This window comes from Mesoplodon densirostris, chromosome 9 (assembly GCF_025265405.1).
Source record: "Mesoplodon densirostris isolate mMesDen1 chromosome 9, mMesDen1 primary haplotype, whole genome shotgun sequence".
NCBI lineage: Eukaryota > Metazoa > Chordata > Mammalia > Artiodactyla > Ziphiidae > Mesoplodon > Mesoplodon densirostris.
In genome coordinates this window covers 61,624,230-61,641,242 of record NC_082669.1, presented here as the reverse complement: position 1 = coordinate 61,641,242, position 17,013 = coordinate 61,624,230, and the positions used below count along the sequence as shown (strand labels likewise).

Below are 17,013 nucleotides of genomic sequence, written 5' to 3'. Positions count from 1 at the left end.
GTAATATGAAAACTACACCTTCATCTAGGTGGACAAAAAGAGACCGTGCCCATGTCCTGGCTACTGTAAATAGAGCTGCAATGAACATTTTGGTACATGACGCTTTTTGAATTATGGTTTTCTCAGGGTATATGCCCAGTAGTGGGATTGCTGGGTCATATGGTAGTTCTATTTTTAGTTTTTTAAGGAACCTCCATACTGTTCTCCATAGTGGCTGTATCAATTTACATTCCCACCAACAGTGCAAGAGGGTTCCCTTTTCTCCACATCCTCTCCAGCATTTATTGTTTCTAGATTTTTTGATGATGGCCATTCTGACCAGTGTGAGATGATATCTCAATGTAGTTTTGATTAGCATTTCTCTAATATGATGAGCATTCTTTCATGTGTTTGTTGGCAATCTGTATATCTTCTTTGGAGAAATGTCTATGTGTCCATCATCGGATGAATGGATAAAGAAGATGTGGCACATATATACAATGGAATATTACTCAGCCATAAAAAGAAACGAAATTGAGATATTTGTAGTGAGGTGGATGGATCTCACTAAGAAAATTCCATTTTCTTAAATGGAATTGCATAAATAGTATCCAGTCTGTCATACAGAGTGAAGTAACTCAGAAAAACAAATACCGTATGTTAACACATATATATGGGATCTAAGGGAAAAAAAAAAAAGGTCATAAAGAACCTAGGGGCAAGACGGGAATAAAGACACAGACCTACTTGAGAATGGACTTGAGGATATGGGGAGAGGGAAGGGTAAGCTGTGACAAAGTGAGAGAGTGGCATGGACATATATACACTACCAAACGTAAAACATAGCTAGCGGGAAGCAGCCGCATAGCACAGGGAGATCAGCTCGGTGGTTTGTGACCACCTAGAGGGGTGGGATAGGGAGGGTGGGAGGGAGGGAGACGCAAGATGGAAGAGATACGGGAACATATGTATATGTATAACTGATTCACTTTGTTATAAAGCAGAAACTAACACACCACTGTAAAGCAATTATACTCCAATAAAGATGTTAAAAAAAAAAAAGAGACAGTGCCCAGATGTCCCTGAATATCCTTTTCTCCAATTCTCTAGCAAGCTTATTCCCCACAGGATAAAACAAGACAGCTATTATTCAACTTGGTATTAAAGATACTGACAGAAACAGTAAAAATTCTAAGAAACATAAAAGGTAGAAGGAGTAGAAGAGGGATATTGTGTTCAAATGATATGACCACACAGAAAGCTCAGAGTATCAACTGACAAAAACTAAAAGAGAGTTCAGCAGAGTTGCCAGAGAGACATCAATATATAAAAATCAATAGTATCCCTCTACACCATCAAAAATAACTAGGAAATGGAAAATAAGATAACATTCACAAAAGCAATCAAAAGTATAAATGTCTTGGAGTTAAATGAAGAAAATCCATGAGGCGCTATGGAGAAAACTTTTAAACATCATTAAAAAACATAATAAAAGATGTGAATAAGTAGAAAGACTATGTTAATAGGTGGAATGACAACATTGTCACACTCATTCACTCCAAATTAGTCATTTCTGAGCTGATAGGATAGGACTAAAGACAAGGTTCTGCAACATCATACAGCTACTGTACTCCATCCCCTATCACAGATCTTAAAAGCCCTATAACTCAAGGATCAGGATCCCTCTCCCTAACTCTAACATATGGCTTTACTAGATTTTCTGCTAGAATGCAGTGGGTAACAGGGACTCACCTGCCTGCTACTGCTCCTGTCTCTGTGAGTTTTCCCAAAGAATGCTGCTCTAGCAAGCCTGACATGCCTGATCATTTTACCTTGTTTGTAGGATAAATACATACACATACATAAACACATTAAATATATCAATATAAAATTTTAACACCATTAAAAAGAAACTAGGATTTATCAAAGAAAATCTTTTGCAGCCATCAGTACTATCTAAAGTCTAAAGGTAAATGCTAATTTCACCTCTCAAACAATAAGCATACTTTAATGTATATTTAATGTATATTTAGTATCTTTTAAAATTCCAACCTGTAATGTTTTCAAGCGTTTATTAAGAAGTAACTCATCAACTTCCAGAATAAAAACTTCTACTGCCATGTACAGCTTCTGTTGTACTTCATTTCTTTTGGCTATCAAAATATTCCCTTCATTCTGGAGGAAGGAAAAAAAAGAATAAGCATCATTAATATATCAGGTGTTTTTTTACACACTGACCTCTATGAAAAAAACTGATCTCTTAAAGTTAGTAAAATTTAACATTACATTCTCCAAACATAGTAACATTTCAGACAAACACCTGTCTCCTTAGATCACCAACATGACAAAGAGTTTTCTCTCCCTTAAATAGAAATAAGATTTACGTTCAGCAATTCTGCTCTGTTAATCTTCATCTTTTCCCATTATTTCTGCAACAATAAAATTTTTGCTTTTCTTAAGAAAATTATACAAGTGTCTATGGCTAATTACACACTGTCTCCTTCCTACTCTCAGCCCACCCTCAATTCCTTCATCTACTTATCTTTCAAGATTCAGTTAATCTCCACCAGGATAAAACCTCCAATTCACCCAAAAGGCTATGTTTGGAAATAGATATGAGAGATATCCAAGAATGCTGTGCATTACCTCTGTTATAGTACTTACCAAACTATATTAAAACCATCTATTTATATATCCGGCCAATACCCAAGGTAGATAGAGGGATAGGACCACGTCTTAAACAAATGCATGTGTCTACTACCTGTAACAGTGTCTGGCACATACACTTAAAAGCCTGAATGTCAGAATAGTCTTTTTTGTGTAAGCTCAACCAGACCATTATATAACTAATTATAAAGACAAAAGAAAAGAATCTCTTTCATCAAAAATACACCTGGCGGGCTTCCCTGGTGGCACAGTGGTTAGGAATCCGCCTGCCAATGCAGGGGACGTGGGTTCGAGCCCTGGTCCGGGAAGATCCCACATGCCGTGGAGCAACTAAGCCCGTGCGCCACAACTACTGAGCCCACGTGCCACAACTACTGAAGCCCGCGTGCCTAGAGCCCGTGCTCCACAACAAGAGAAACCACCGTAATGAGAAGCCCGCACACGGCAACGAAGAGTAGCTCCTGCTCACTGCAACTAGAGAAAGCCCACTAGCAGCAATGAAGACCCAACACAGCCAAAAATAAATAAATAAAATAAGTAAATTTATTTTTTTAAAAAAGTACACATGGCAATCAAGTTAAGGAACTGTGCGAAATATATAAGTGAAAATAACAATACTGATCCAAATTAAGTACAAGAAGGGAAATAAAATGACAACTTTATCTGAGGGACAATTATGACTCTCTATTTATCCAATAATCTACTCTTAAGTCTGTCAAATAAACTTTAGGGTAATAAAGCCTAAAAGTAAGTCCTGAAACATCAGCAGTAATGGAAATAAATTGCTTCCAAAAAAAAAACTCACGTTTGTTCTACTAGAATACCAAGTCCTAGGTATATATATACTAAGCCCTCTCCCTCCCTGTGATAAATCACTTTCCTATGCTCAAATGACAAAAACAAAACAAAACAAAAATTAAAAAGCAGTCCTTTCTCATCTTTTCATCTTACTACATGAAAATACATGATGAAGTATTTTAATACTGGCAGTATGGTTTAAATGGAACTAGAATACACTTTGCAATCAGGCATACCTGCGTTCAAATTCCATATTAACATTTAGAACTACGTAATCTTGACCAATTTCCTTAAACCCTGTGGGCCTCAGTTTCCTGAGGAGCAAAAGTGCCTTTTTTTTTTTTTTTTTTTTTGCGGTATGTGGGCCTCTCACTGTTGTGGCCTCTCCCATTGCGAAGCACAGGCTCCGGACGCGCAGCCTCAGCAGCCATGGCTCACAGGCCCAGCCGCTCCGCAGCATGTGGGATCTTCCCGGACCGGGGCATGAACCCGCGTCCCCTGCATTGGCAGGCAGACTCTCAACCACTGCACCACCAGGGAAGCCCAAAAAGTGCCCATTTTTAAAAGTTAGTATACGAAAAAGTTTATAAAGTATCTATAACACTGCCTGTGTTTCATAGAGATTCAAAAATTATTACTTCTGTCACTTTTTTTCTTCCATAATCAGAAGTAACCAGTAATGGTCTAATATGTAAAATAACCCAAATCGAATCCTTTATCCAAATTAAACATTCCTGGCATTTTCAAAGACATAGTTATTGTTTACTTTTCTCATTCAGAGCCAGTTACGCTGCCAACTGGCCAACCTAGAATGAATAGGGAATAAGACTATCAGGGTACAATCCCCAGAGGCAGAAACCACCGATACTTAAGATAGGACAACTCCAAACACAAGTTTAGGGCTCATAGGTACTATGGAAAGCTACGATTGTTGTACCAAATATCTTTATATGAAAAACAAGGAGTTCCATTCAGCTCAATATAATAAACTAAAGAAAATTCCAAGAGGAAATAAATATATTTTTACCTACACTAATGAAGTCACATGAAATATTCCATTCTTCATATCCCTCCCCTACCCACATATGGATGGCTTAGATAGCATTTAACAGTAAGGCAGAGTCCTATAATGCAGCATAAAACACACCACTCAGACCAGAAGACAAGATCCACATTAGCAGTTGTGGGAGCCACTCTGGCTTACAAGCCTCATGCCCCTCAAAAGCCACCATCTCTTATAGGTATAGCTGCCAGGGTCCCTCAAGGGGTATGCCCAGTTGCAAGTATTTGTAGTTTACAGTTCCTCCCAGTCCAGATACAATTTATCAATCAGGGGTTTTATTTTTACCTAAACAATGTTGCCAGTAACATGACTGAAATATCATTTCATCAAATTACCAAGGGAACAGAGAGAGGTAAATTCTCATGCAAAAGGGACTGCAAAAGGGTTAACTAACCCTTTTTCCACAATCACTACTTATCTATCCTACCTTTCTTACAAGGCAACAAAAGAAATCAAATTATTAATATGAAGATATGTAAAAGTTAAAGATTTCACATGAAGTATCATTCCAATATCTGCAGTCCTTCTGCTTTCTTGAAAGACATTATCTCCTTATATTCAACAGATAAAAATCATCATAGAGAAAAATTCTTAACCCACCACATTCTGACAAGTTTGAATCTTCTCCTGAGCCAAAGAGTATTCTGCCCAAATTATCTCTAATTCATTCAGAGAAGCTGGGAGAGTAAAGCAGTCTTCATCCAACACTTGTATAGCATCTGAAAGGTCATTTCCAAAATGAACATTGATATTGACACATCTATTAAAACAGCAAAAGGAAAAGATCAAGAAATTTTTAAGGTGTTGTGAGAAAAAAAAATACACCTAAATACTAATGGTCTAAAGTTACTATTTACAACACTGGCTATGAAGAGGTACTTTTTAAAATCATATAAAATCATAAATAACTTTGATACAAACTTTTAATTAAAAACATAACTGATTGAGAAAAAATTTAAATATCTTTTTCAAAAAGCTTTATATAAAAAGACAACTTCAAAAGTCCACAGATTTTAAATGATATTAAATTAGATTTATAAATAATTCTGTAAAATTTTATACTTAAGCCAATCTTGCTTACCAAGATGACAGGCACATAGTCCTTGTATCTTAATAAGCAGACTAGCATTTGCAGAGTTTTTTAAAATATCCAAAAAAAAAAAAAAAAAAAAAGCAATGAGAAAGACCAAATAGCAAAACCAACAAGGCCCATCATTTTCTTTTTTCTAGCTTCCAGTTAGACTGCCACCATTCTAACAGCACATTATTTCCTCAAATATGGGTTAAAATATTTTGAACTGTTTTGGTCCAAAGTCTATCTCACAGCTTTGCAAGTGTAGTCACTTGAATTTTTGGTTGTGCATTAAAAGTTGATTAAGCTCTAGAGAGACTTAATTTACTCAAACTATTTAGAAACTTATAAACCAGATACCGATTGATGGATTTATACTGGAGAATATAAATTCCCACTGGACAAAAGACGAATGTGCAGGATCAATTCAGAGCAACATCTTCTTAGTGTTTCAAAGTACATGAGAAAATGAATTATTGGTTTAAGTTGTATGTATAGCACAAAAAGAGAACTAGGTTGTTTGGAGAACTATTTTTTCCACATTGCAGAAGAGGGTGAAAAATTATCCCTAACCAATAATAAAGCAAACCTCTATAAAGTAAAATACCTACATAACTCATATATAGTCTGAGATATGCTGAATAAACTCTGCACAAAACTTGCTAACCAATTTCTTCTGACTCCATAAAGATCACTTTTCTTCTAACTCCATGAACACTACTTTCTTCTTTCTTTAGATGGAGTATAATCAATTTAGATTACCGAAATCTAGTTTCAGTATAGGACTGAAAATAACCCCAAGCAAAACAAGAGGACATAGTAGTTTCTCATCAAACTACCACTTAGAAGTTGTGTTGACTTTTCAATTTCATTCTCATAGATGACTTTTAGGACACTATCACGCCACACAGTGATAACAGAACACTAACAAAAACAATATAAAATTTGTCTCAGGAGTAACTATTTTTAGTTTCCTTCTTTAAAGTAATAAAAATACAAAGATTAAGTGACAAAGTAAAAATGGCAGGCATACAAAACAAAGCACCAATTAATTAGCATTTGTTTTAAACTATCCTTCTTAAAAATATAGTTTTACCTACCTAATTTCCTTCAATATTTCAACCTTAGCTGCCAGATTTTTCATTCTGGTACCTACACAAGTCTTCAGAGTACTTTCTAAATGTTTAGTCAAATCCATGGTAGTTGCTTTCTCTTGCTGAAGCAAAGAACAAATACATCTTAGTTAGACCCAAATAGGAAACTGTATTTCTACTGTTATTTAAATGATTTTTAGGCATAATTAAAATTTTAAAGGCTAAAAAATATTAGGCGACAGGATGACAAACACTGATTTCCCTACTAGCTAGGATCTGAAAAAGATAAACTATTCCAGTCTTCTGCCTTCACACAGAGACACTCTTATATTGCATCCTAATAAGAAACCAAATAAAAACAAAATTTCACATATGTCTTAATACTTAGATTTTAAAAAGAAAAATAAAAGATCCCCTTAAAAACCAAATGATAATCAATGACAATTTGTTTTCTGATGAAGTCTGATGTCATTCTGCATTATAAAAGAATCAAAAACATCATTTCCTTGACCCAAGCTAGATTAAACTCCTTGATTCTGAGTGGTACCTTAACAATACGTCTAATATAATTATTCAAAATAATGTATAGAGCAGTAATATGGATAAAGACCTAGCAATTTTATTCCAATTATACTACAAACCAGGTATTACATAGTTAAACACAGAAATTTTACTCAATATTTAAACAACATGCTCTCTGGTGTTCACATTCTCTCCAATGCTTCAGTTAAATAGAGAGTCAATACTGAATGCTGCTTAATAGTAAGTTACATTTGGGAATGCTCATGCCCTTCTGCTCCCATCTGCTGAGGAGGATGACCATGAAGAAGCAGTTATGTTTGTTCTTAAATCTGTTTATATCCACTGTAATTGCTATGATAATTACTCCAAAAATTACGTAAATCTAAGAAACAGAAGTGGGAAAATAAAAAGTTGTTGAATCTTTGAAAATGTGTTTAATGCTTTACAAAGACTCGATAAAAGCAAATTTTTAGTACAAATTGCTAATGAAATACATGTGGATGAGAACTATAAAATTCTGAAGAATCGTTTAAATCTAAAAGAAATGTCAACTCAGTTTATTTCTCAACTGTCTTAAACTCATTGTTAGTCCACCTGTAAAAAAAAAAAAAAACAAACCGGAGCTCAGATGACAAATAATTAGTATGGTTTTTAAGACAAACAACAAATAACACAAATAGAAAAGATGCCAAACTTAAACCCAACCACATTAATAATTGCATTAAATGAAAATTAGCTAAACACTCCGATTAAAAGATGTGAGATTATCAATCTGGACGAAAACAGCTTAGACTCAACCATATAAGCTGCTTATTAGAAACACTTATTAGATATAAAGAGACAGATAAAAATTAAAGGATGGAAACTATATACAAGGCAAACATCGCTATATTAATATCAGTCAATGTGGACTTCAGAACAGGGAGCATTCCCAGCAATAAACTGGGATATTTCATAAAGACAAATGAATTAATTCATCAAGAAGACACAACAGGGCCTCCCTGGTGGCGCAGTGGTTGAGAGTCCGCCTGCCGATGCAGGGGATACGGGTTCGTGCCCCAATCTGGGAGGATCCCATATGCCGCGGAGCGGCTGGGCCCGTGAGCCATGGCCGCTGGGCCTGCGCATCCGGAGCCAGTGCTCCGCAACGGGAGAGGCCACAACAGTGAGAGGCCTGCATACCGCAAAAAGAAAAAAAAAAAAAAAGAAGACACAACAATTCTAAATGTGAATGCATCTAATAACAAAGCTTCAAAACGACAAAGTAAAACCTGATGGAACAAAAGGAAGAAATATACAAAACCACAATAATATCTGGATATTTGAACACTCCTCTATCTGTAACTGAAGGAACAAGTAAACAGAAAATCAGTCATGATACAAAAATCTTAAACAATACTATCAACCAATTCGACCTAACTAACATTTATAAAACACTCCACCACACAGCTGTAGAATATATGTAATTTTTAAAAGCATACAGAACATTTCCAAGGACAAACAATATGCTGGATAATAAAACAAATATCAATAAATGCGAAAGGACTGAAACCATACTGAGTATGCTCTCTGATGCTAAGAAAATAAAATATCAGTAACAAAACTTTACTGGGGGGAAATCTCCAAATATGTGGAAATTAGGCAACACACTTCTAAATAGCTCATGATTTTAAAAAAATAATAATAACGGGAAGTTTTTAAATGTTTGATTAAATAATTTAAAAAACATATAAAAATTTGTGGACTACAAGTAAAGTGATGCTTCAAGGGAAATCTTGAAACATTATAAAAGAACAAAAGATTATAAACAATTATATGAATAAAAAATAAAACAATACAAATTTCCATCTAAAGAAGCTAGAAGAACAAACTGAAGGAAGGAAATAATAACAAAAAACAAACAAAGATAACAAGAAACAAACAAACAAAAAATGACAGAAATCAAAAACACTATAGGGCTTCCCTGGTGGCGCAGTGGTTGAGAATCCGCCTGCCAATGCAGGGGACACGGGTTCGTGCCCTGGTCCGGGAAGATCCCACATGCCGCAGAGCAGCTAGGCCCGTGAGCCATGGCCGCTGAGCCTGCGCGTCCAGAGACGGTGCTCCGCAACGGGAGAGGCCACAACAGTGAGAGGCCCACGTACCGCAAAAAAAAAAACCAAAAACTGAAAACAACCTAAATGCCCATGAATAGGAAAATGAGTAAATAAACTGCGGTATATTGATAGAATGGAACACTACTTTGCAATAAAAATGGACAAACTACTGATAAACACAACCTCAATAAATCTCACAGACATTATTCTTTAAGTGAATGAAGACAAACATAACAGAATACATATCAGAGGATTATTCCATTTAAATGAGATACAGGACCAGGAAAACGAAACTGTGGTTATATATAAATCAGAAGAATGGTTGCCCTGAGTGGGAGGAAGAGAGGATAGGCCAGAAAGAGATACCAAGGAACTTTCCAGGGTTGAAAGAAAGGCTTTATATCTCCAACAGGCACCCATAGGGAAAATAAAAGGCAGGTGACTAGTCTAATCTCCTTGTCAACTAAACCTTTAAAAAGAAAACAGAGTGTTTTCTAAGAGGAAGAGACCTTACCTCTGAAATGCACTTAGCAAGATGTTCCTGGCTAAAGGATTAGTTATAATGGATAAAACCCACGATTAATGGATTTGTGAGTCAGAGTTCCCTGAAGAATGTCACATATGAATCTAGGGGCTGGAGATTGAGTTCAATCACCAATGGTCAATGACTTAACCAGGCCTATGTAATAAAACCTTGATTTTAAAAAAACTCAGAAAAAAAATTCACAATGATGAGCTTTGGGGGAGCTTCCAGACTGGTAAACAAATCCATGTGCTGGAAGAGTGGCAGGCCCAGAGACCGCCCCCACACCCCCTTCATAACTTCCCCTATGCATCTCTTCCTTCTACTTGGCTGTTCCTGAGTTTTATCCTTTATAATAAAACTGTAACCATAAGCATAGCACTTCCCTGAGTCCTGTGAGTTGTTTTAGAGAATTACTGAATTGAGGGCAGGGGGTGGGGGTGGGGTCATAGGAACCCTCAAATTTATACTCAGCCAGACAGAAGTGTGGGTAGCCTGGGACGTGATTTGTGGCTGGTACCTGAACTGGGCTAAATCTTGAGGGACTAAGTCCTTACCTTGTGGAGTCTGAGATAACTCCTGGTACTTAGTGTCAAAAATGAATTGTTGGACATTCAGTTGGTGTTAGAGAATTGGAAAATAGTGTTGGGATAACATATTTAGTATCAGAAAAAGCTACACATTTGAAAACCACACAGTATTCTTGGGGGGGAAAAAACTGCCCCGAATCTGAGCAAACCTTGAGACCTAACTACCATAAAAGGAAACACATGGAGATACAGGAGCCTATTAAGCAACACAAGGATGCAGATTAAGCAATTTAAGAGATCTATCAACCAAAATGCAATGTATGGGCCTAATAGGAATTCTGATTAGAAGAAACCAACCATAAAAGGACATTCATGGAGCAATATGGGAAACCAGAACACTGACTGGATATTAAATGATATTAAGGAATTATTGTTAATTTTTAAGTATAATAGTATTATGGTTATGTCTTTTTCTGTGAGTGTGTGGTATGCAGGCCTCTCACTGTTGTGGCCTTTCCCGTTGCAGAGCACAGGCTCTGGATGCGCAGGCTCAGCGGCCATGGCTCACGGGCCCAGCCGCTCCACGGCATGTGGGATCTTCCTGGACCAGGGCACGAACCCGTGTCCCCTGCATCGGCAGGCGGACTCTCAACTACTGCGCCACCAGGGAAGCCCTGGTTATGTCTTTTTTGAAGTTCTTTTCTATTAGAGATACATACAAAAGCACATACATTAAAACATTATGAATGGGATTTGTTTTAAAATTACTCAGGAGGTACAGATTTTAAAAAAGACTGCTGTGTATTTAATAATTGTAAAAACTGGGTGATGGACACATAAGTATTAATTATTCAATTCTCTCTTTTTAAAATGTTTGAGGGACTTCTCTGGTGGTTCAGTGGTTAAGAATCTGCCTGCCAATGCAAGGGACACAGGTTCGATCCCTGGTCCGGGAAGATCCCACATGCCACAGAGCAACTAAGCCGGTGCACCACAACTACTGAGCCTGCGCTCTAGAGCCCGCGAGCCACAACTACTGAAGCCTGCGTGCCTAGAGCCCATGCTCCTCAACAAGAGAAGCCACCGCAATGAGAAGCCTGCGCACCACAATGAAGAGTAGCCCCCGCTCGTCACAACTAGGGAAAGCCTGCACACAGCAACAAAGACCCAACGCAGCCAAAAATAAATAATAGATTAAATAAATAAATAAATAAAATGTTTGAAAATTTCCATAGTTAAAAATTTTTAAAGAACATAAGAGGAAATGTAACTGAGAAATTATTAATCTCTCAAACATCCAATGAAATCCAAAGATGATTAGTTTGTAGCATAAGAAAAAATCTATAAACAAATATAAAGAAAGGAGAGAATAAAGAGTGGGGAGATGAAGGGAAGGAAAGGAGACAGAAAATTAAACAAACAAATAAGAGCAAATGAATATAAGGATTTCCCAGTTCATCATTCTTTACCTTACGCCATTGAACATACCATACCTGCAGCTCCTGGACAGTCTGTTCTACTTTCAATTCTAATGCCTTATACCTTTCAAGAAGAACCTCCTTCTCTGTTTTAAGCTTTTCATTTTCTTCAATCAGTTTCTGGTCCTGCTTAATTTTTGCCAGGCTGACATTCGACCCTAAATTAAAGCCACCAACAGCCGAATTTTCCCTATTAAAAACAAATTCACTCATTGTAAAAAACAAACTGTGTAAGTGTTACAGGGATCAAACCCTAAAATTCTCTTGGGTTTTTTTTAGCATGATATATCTTAAAGTTAATTTTGGAAACTAATCTAAAACCTTTACCTAGTTCAACATTAAAAAATATTTTTAATGCAAACTAGATTTTATAACTGAAGAAACACTTCAAAAACAATGCCTCCAAATCTCAAATAATACATATTCCAACTTCTTCATAGCAATATCAACTCCAGGAAATACAGTAAAAAGCATGTCTGTATCAGTTTCTTCAAATCCCTCCTCCCCATCACCCCCACTCCATCTGACAGTTTAGTTCCTAGAGCACTGATAAGGTCCCAAAAAACAGCTATATTACCCAAGACATGGCATCATGGCCTAGATCATGATACAGAAGTATAAGAATGGTTTGGTAAACATCAAACCTGGCTTTTTGCTTCAAGTTTATAATTCAGAATTATCTAAAAAGTGAACACCTTTGGTAATAATCGAATTCTATCAGAGTAAATTTTCACAGGAAGAACAAAGAGCCTCTCTTTTGTTAAAAAGGAAAGGCAATTCCCTAAAACTCATTAAAATATTCTTAAAGCCAAAGGAAAAACTTCAAGCTTATCTGAAATTCTGGCTCTTGGCTGAATCATTTAGATTTAGGGGTAGATTTTTATTTTTAATAAATGTATTCGGAAGAGTTGGACTGAAGAGTTGGTATGTGAACTTCAAACAATTCAGGAATGATTTTTCTTTCAAAATGGCTTTTAATTAAAATATTCCTGCTAAAGAGGAAAGGAATACCTGCTTGAGAAAAACAGAAATAATCAGTATCATGCCTCAGAATCACTGACATAGTTGTGGACTCCAAAAACATAAGCCTTGACTTCCACTATGACAAGGGCTTACACCATAAATCAGAAATTAGTTAAGACTAAAAATCCCAACGTAGTCTTACTTTGGAAATGTCACATGATTTCCTGCATCATTTTCACTCTTGAAGTCAAGAGACAGCCTCCCACTTAAGTGGTCCTTTGGCCTGATGAAGGGTGACTGGTTTGATCTATGCCCCCACAAAGCAATGTGGCTTTTGAGGCTCCTGAGGACAAGCTGACCAGGATCCGATTTTTTTTCCTCACAGATGTTAGTGCTGGAAGTAAGTTTGCATTTTTCTGCAAATCCTTTCTTAGCCACCTCTTCCCCTATATCCACACTGCCATACTCAGCCTGAGCAATAACTGTTCCATCTTGATAGGTTGCTTTAATTCTCATTTTTATTTGCTTTTCAAAAATCAAGCTCCTCAAAAAGACTCTGCCCTAAGAAAGATAAAAAAAAAAGAAGACATAAACCAGCTACACCAACATGTTTTTCTCCACTTATTTTGTTTCTACCTAGTTTTTCCAACGATCGTATTTCCTCATTCTGAAATCTCTATAAAAGTGGTCTTACCTTGTTGTTGGCTAAATGCAAATATACTTCTGCATGTGTATGACTATATTCCAATTACACACTTGCTAAAATCCTTTCCAGAAGTAGAGGTGAGACCAGTATAGGCAGCCATATTTATACATTGTTAAATGTGTACCAATTAAACACCCTAGAATAATTTTTTTAAACCAAGCAGATTCTGCTGACATTTTGGGCTTAACTACATATAATGGTGCCCTGAGGAGCTACACCACATAAAAATGAATTTTGGTATCTAGAAAAAGTGCTCAAATTCAACAAAACTTTAAAAATCATTTTAAAGGCCTAATGAGGTACTCTCATTTCAAAGTAAGACAAGAGCAGAAGCAGAAAACAGAAACTCAAGGCATAAAACATCAACAATTTTTTTAAAAAATCAACAAACTGCAATTATGGAATATGAGATGTTAGAAATTCCTAAATTAAAACTCTCTTAAATAGAATTTTGTCTGAGGGAGCAACACCTGTATAACTGGCATATGAAAAGACATGTGAGTAATTAGGTACTTGATAACATTTAATTATAGATTATTGACCCACAGCACTGAGCAAAGACATACCTGAAACATATTGAGAATTGAAGATATCTTGAGATTTAATTTTAATAAGAACTTGCTTACATCTCCAGAAATCTGAACTCCTAAAATTACTTTGATATGAACCAATTTGATAATTATTCCTCTCTTCCCAAATTTCTCTAAGTTCCTTACCTAACTTTCATCCTATAGAGGAAATTAATCATTTCTCAGAATATATAAAGTATAAATTTGAGACAAAAATATCTTGTTTCATAACTTCCTTGGAATCCCTGATGTAATTAATCTTATGGGCCATAACTCTCTTAGGGAGAAGCTTTATTTTTAGCTATATTCCCACTAGGTAAATATGACAAACAATAAAGCTTATGCAGATAAAACCGAATAGGTAATCATACCAATAATAATCCAGGCAACACGAGCATACAGAACAAATTAAAAACCAGAAAATACAAGCTAGTTTCATTTAAAAAAAAAGAAAGAAAAAAATTATCAAGGTACAAGAAACTAAATAATATTGATAGGGAGTAACTATTTCCTTTTTAACTATATGGTAGTATAGCGGGTAGAAGGGAGATCTATGTAGGAGTTCTTAACTTTTTCCATGCCATGGGCTCCTTTATCGATCTGGTGAACCCTTTGGAATCCTTCTTGGAAAAATGTTTTTAAATGTATAACATAAACATAAGGAGAACTACAAAGAAAATTATTTCACCATGATATATTTTAAGCCCAGGTTAAGAACTCCTGAGCCTAAAAGGATGCATCTGAAAGGGTACAGGAGATTCAAACTATATAGGCTCAAGGATCACCAACCATCACTACCAAAAAGAAGAAAGAAAAAAGAATTTTTTTAAGCCGCAAACCAAAATGACGAAGTATTTTAAGTTGCCAAAAACACAGGTTTAATAAATTTTTCAAATCATAAAAAGTTTAAATACACACATATTGAGATACTTGAATTCACCAAGAACACCAATATAGAAAGCAAAGATGGTCCAGAATGCATCACCAGAAAATGAGATCAAGCAGGCAAAGCTAACAAACTCCAAATATAATTCACTGAAATATATCTAAGATTTCGATCAATCAGAATACAGTTTTTAGTTAATCTCTTTCATAAAAGAAACCTAATTTCAACCCTTAATGTTGAAAGTCTATCTAAAATTCAAGTATAACTTCCACCCCTAACCAATCTTAATGGAAGTGACAGTGTCTGAAAATTATTGCTGCAGTATGTGAAATTCTTAATACTTAACACTTCAAGAAACTCTGTCCTTGGGCAACATATGAATTTAAGTGGAAATAAATCTACTTTTTACAAAAGTTCCAATTACCTAAAGCTGAATGTTCTAAAGGTATACTATTTAGAAATTTTTACAAAGAAATCTGATTTTCAGACTTTTCTCTGAAGTGAAATTCTTTTTAGTTATGGTCATTAATCACAATTAGTACAAAATTGTTCAACCAGATTCTCCCTGAATCATATATAATTACAGGCAGAACCCTTAATTTGGAATAAAATCTGAGTTCTCCTAAATTCTAACAAAAAACTTTATTCAGAAATAGGAAAGCATCAGTTGCTTTCTTAGTCTACCCAACCTTGCCTGGATATATTAGAAAATAGGTTAAAAGACCTTTAAACTGTTAAACCCATATTCCAATCTCTACCTCTCATTCCCTGATTCTACATGAAAATTTTCAGAGTAAGAAAGGCATTTAGGACATAATTTAATCTTCTTTGATCTTCAGCAATTTTTACCACCATTTTGAGTTTCAGTTTCAACTGTGCTTCAGCATAGGTGTGAAAGTGTTGGTTTAAAATGTGTTGAAAGTATTCCAGGACACCCTCTGGAAGTCTCTCTTTTTTTTTTTTTTTTAATTTTAACTGAATCCCTACTTATCCATTCATCCATTCAAATGCTAGAAAAACTGGATGCTCATCTAACACCTAACAGGCAAAAGCAGGGAGATTAGGCATAAAAAATGAATAAAATACTTGTCTCTACCAAGACAGTCTTGTCTCTACCAAGCTCACCATCTTGTGGGGGGAGGAAAAAAAATTACACCTCTACATGCCTATACATTGAAGTAAAACAGCTGCAGGAGAATGAATGGTGGGTATCAGCAAAGACTTCTTATAAGAAATTACATTTGAACCTTCAGCTGAGAATTAATGGCTAAACATGGACTTTCTAAGCAGAGGCACTCAAGAGTAACCATTTCTTTCCAGAAAACGTTCAGTTTGCTAACTAGTTCAACTCCAATGAATAGTCTTTTCATTGAATGTAAGCATGCAAATACAAATAATACCATCTATTAAGAATCTATGAAACATATAAAACATTCTCAATACTGAAGTTTATTTCTTCAGTTCCAAAAATAAATTTTGAAAATGACATTTTCTTTGATTCATGTTTGTTTCAATCTACATAAATTTTATATCATCTTACTACGAGAATAGCAATGGACTTGAGTTCTAGCCCTAGCTCAGCCCTAATTAGCTTTATGACTTTAAATAAGTTATTTAATTGTTGTAGACCCAATTTCTTTATTTGCAAAACAATAAGATGAGAGCAGATGAATTCTAAGGTCTGTAAATTTAACATTCCAAGGTTCTAGGCATGCAAGAAATTCAAAATAAGCCTCTACCTTAGTCAAACATTTATATTAAAAAAAAGTAATAAATTTTAGATTTTAAACCAAAAATTTATGGTGTAATTTTACAATAATATCTATGCTTTACTCTATTTATGAGAGTCTAAGTTTTAAGTACAGAACCATTTCTTACAAGTAACTATAGTGCAGACAAAACTACACCCAACGGCCTAAAAGATTCTAAAAAAACAAAAAGAGGCAAAGAGAAGGTTTTCAAATTTTACTGTTCCTGGGCTTCCCTGGTGGCACAGTGGTTGAGAGTCCGTCTGCCGATGCAGGGAACATGGGTTTGTGCCCTGATCCGGGACGATCCCACATGCCG

General features: G+C 35.6%; 1 protein-coding gene across 2 annotated transcripts in view; it reads right to left on the bottom strand.

Moving 5' to 3' along the window:
* Positions 1-17,013, bottom strand: part of STK31 (serine/threonine kinase 31) — a 79,231-nt gene that overhangs the window by 48,103 nt on the left and 14,115 nt on the right. For both annotated transcript variants that reach the window (XM_060108380.1, XM_060108381.1), the window contains exons 6-10: positions 12,988-13,346; positions 11,838-12,012; positions 6,680-6,795; positions 5,108-5,267; positions 2,032-2,154 (exon numbers count right to left, since the gene is read on the bottom strand). In XM_060108380.1, the coding sequence (XP_059964363.1) occupies positions 2,032-2,154; positions 5,108-5,267; positions 6,680-6,795; positions 11,838-12,012; positions 12,988-13,346 (933 nt within the window). The remainder of the gene's footprint in view (positions 1-2,031; positions 2,155-5,107; positions 5,268-6,679; positions 6,796-11,837; positions 12,013-12,987; positions 13,347-17,013) is intronic.